This window comes from Propithecus coquereli, unplaced genomic scaffold (genome assembly GCF_000956105.1).
Source record: "Propithecus coquereli isolate 6110/MARCELLA unplaced genomic scaffold, Pcoq_1.0 Scaffold658, whole genome shotgun sequence".
NCBI lineage: Eukaryota > Metazoa > Chordata > Mammalia > Primates > Indriidae > Propithecus > Propithecus coquereli.
The window spans coordinates 502397-505216 of record NW_012152596.1 but is presented as its reverse complement, the minus strand read 5'-3'; the positions used below and the strand labels follow the sequence as shown (position 1 = coordinate 505216).

The following is a 2820-nucleotide window of genomic DNA, read 5'->3' as shown; positions in this document are numbered from 1 at the left end:
CGTGGCTCAGCGTGCCTGAACTGTGCAAACGGTATGGCTCATGCCAACCCCTGCTCTCCTTCTGGGAGTCTGGAATGTCGGCACGGCCAGGCAGAGGGTGCCACGTGACCAGCCCTCAGTAAAAGCCCTGGGTGCTGAGTCTCTAGTGTGCGACGCTGGTGGACATTCCCCATGTGTGTCACAGCCTGTTCTTGGGGTTAAGCATGTCCCGCGTGACTCCACTGGGAGGGACTCTGGGACGCTCATGCCTGGTTTCCTCTCAACTTCACTCCCTTCGTCTTCTCCCTTTGCTGGTTTTGCTGTATCCTTTCACATAACAAATCTTAGCTGTATGATTCTATGCTGAGTCCTGTGGGATCCCTCAGCAGGTGTGGAATTGGGGGGCGGTCTTTTGGACCCCCACACGCAGAGAAGAACAGCAATATTTCGTAACTAGAGTGACGATTACATGAGTGAATATGTACAAAGGCTCAGTTCGTATGAGCTATGTGTAGAAAGGAGTTTGTAATAAATGCCTGTCTACCTTTTAGGTTGTGGTAAAAATTGAGATAATACATGTAAAAACATTTTGTAAAGAGTAAAGAATTACACAAATAAAAAGTGGTGTTATAAATTGTAAGCGTTTCTGATTATATATTATTACTAATAAATGATATCTGCTTACTGAATACAGACATAGCCAAATTCCAAACACACACTAGGGTATCAACTGGATACAAGAAACGCTTGGCATTCCCTCCCCCTGCAATTTGTGGAGTGAGGAGATCTTTAAAACATGAATTCTTGATAATATGTTACTACTTCCTATTATCACCTGCTAGGAGTTCTACACATTACCTGACAACTCCTAAATGTAATTTGGGGAGAGAAAAATAATGAGGGGAAAACAATTTATTTAGGGACTGATAAAAACAGACAGCAAATGACCTATGGTGAAGATCAATACTATTTGACTTTTTTTCGAGACACAGTCTTGCTCTGTTATCCAGCAAGAGTACAGTGGCGTCATCATAGCACACAGCAACCTCAAACTCCTGGGCTCAAATAATCCTCCCACCTTGGCCTCCCAGAGTGCTAGGATTACAGGTGTGAGCCACCTCACCCGGCCTTGTATTTGACTTTTTAAAAAACCCATTTTTACCCTAGAACTAAAATATGAGATTATACTATACTGCTTAACAAAATACCGGTAGCTTAAAAAGCTCTTCAGGGAAACTCTATCTGTACAGCTGCAGCGGATGGAGGAGGAAGCCTTCTGTCTCTGAGGCCTCGCTGTGCTTCTGCTCACGGAGCATGGCGGGAGTGGAGGTCACAACACAGGGAGCACTGCACAGAAGACGCTGGATGCCCAGAATGCACGGCGACAGCTGGCCTTGAGCCCCGAAAAGAAGTTTCACCTCACGCTTGTCTTACTTTTCTAGTATGGCTTTCTCCACTCCCTTGAACTTTTTCAGTTCGACAATTAGTTCCCAGTATTTGAGGTACAGCCACATGAGTTTCCCGTTTTGGCGTCTGTTGGTATTCCAGACATCACCACAATACGTATCATGCTTAAATATGTCAGTCAGACCAGCTACCATCTCTAGGTCAGCAGCAACTGGGTCCGTGGATGCTCGCACCAGTAGGTTCTTCTCTAACTCCAGTCGCCTGTGGCGAGGGAGAAACAGACTGCAGTAGATGCCCTGCCTTTCTCTGAGAGCGTCTTCAAACTCTTTCAGCAGAAGCTTGGCTCTCCTCTGCCAGTCGTCCTCCTTCTCCAGGCAGCTCAGATACGCAGTCCTCAAAGGCTGCAGCTGCCTTCTCTCTTGCATCACCTGGGCCCGTTCCTGTTCCAGAAGCTTCTTTTCTTCTACCAACTTGCGCCCCTGAGAGATAAGGGCTTCTCGATAACTGGTCGTTCTGTTTTGTTCCTTTTCAAGTTCCAAAGACAACTGAGCAATAGCACGCCGATTTTCTGAGATCATAGCATGGTACTTGGCTTCAAGATCCTGCTGGAAAGCAGTGGTTCTCCGACGGTATGCTTCTCTCTCTTTTTCTATTTCTTTCTTGGACTCCCTAGACCAAATCCAACCTGACGTGAATAAATTGGGGGAGAAAAATACACAAAATGAAAAGTTACAGCTGAAGCTCTAGAATCTTCACTTAAAGAAAACAAAAAGCAAGCCAGGTGCGGTGGCTCACGCCTGTAATCCCAACAGTTTGGGAGGCCAAACTGGGAGGACTGCTTGAGGCCCGGAGTTTGAGACCAGCCTTGCAACATAGTGAGACAGACTCTCTACAAAAAATAAAAAAATTAGCTGAGTGTAGTGGCGCACACCTGCAGTCCCAGCTACTTGGGAGGCTGAGGCAGGAGGATCAGTGGAACTCAGGAGTTTGAGGTTACAGTGAGCTATGATGACATAACTGCACTCTAGCCTGGGTGACAGAATGAGACCATGTCTCTAAAAAAGAAAAAAAGAAAACATAAAGCAGCTAAGGATAGCATTTCAATAAAGCTTAAGACTTCCGAGGTCCCAAGAAGACAACATTGGGTATGAAGGATGAGTCTGGTTTTATGCTTGTGGAACTGAGGTGGCGACGGCACATCCAATGGAAATGGACGTGCTACAGCCATCCACGGATATATAGAAAACATGTAATATAGAAATGGATATACAGAAAACATACAATAGGCAAAACGCCTATTTAAAAATCAGATAAGGGCTGGGTGCCCAAAAGACAAGCAAGGCAATTCTTCTAATATTCCATTGTGGGGAGAATCCACCGCTGCTTTTTTCCTCTGAAACCTAGTACCATTTGCCTACTCCGGCCGCAGTGCCC

The 2820-nt window shown here is 45.8% G+C and overlaps 1 protein-coding gene across 1 annotated transcript in view; it reads right to left on the bottom strand.

Annotated features, from left to right (window-relative positions):
* Positions 1–1108: 1108 nt before the first annotated feature.
* The window catches only part of CCDC127 (coiled-coil domain containing 127), an 11671-nt gene continuing 9959 nt past the window's right edge, over positions 1109–2820 (bottom strand). Inside the window, exon 3 of the mRNA XM_012660142.1 lies at positions 1109–2071. Coding sequence (XP_012515596.1) covers positions 1410–2071 — 662 coding nt within the window. The 3' untranslated portion in view covers positions 1109–1409. The remainder of the gene's footprint in view (positions 2072–2820) is intronic.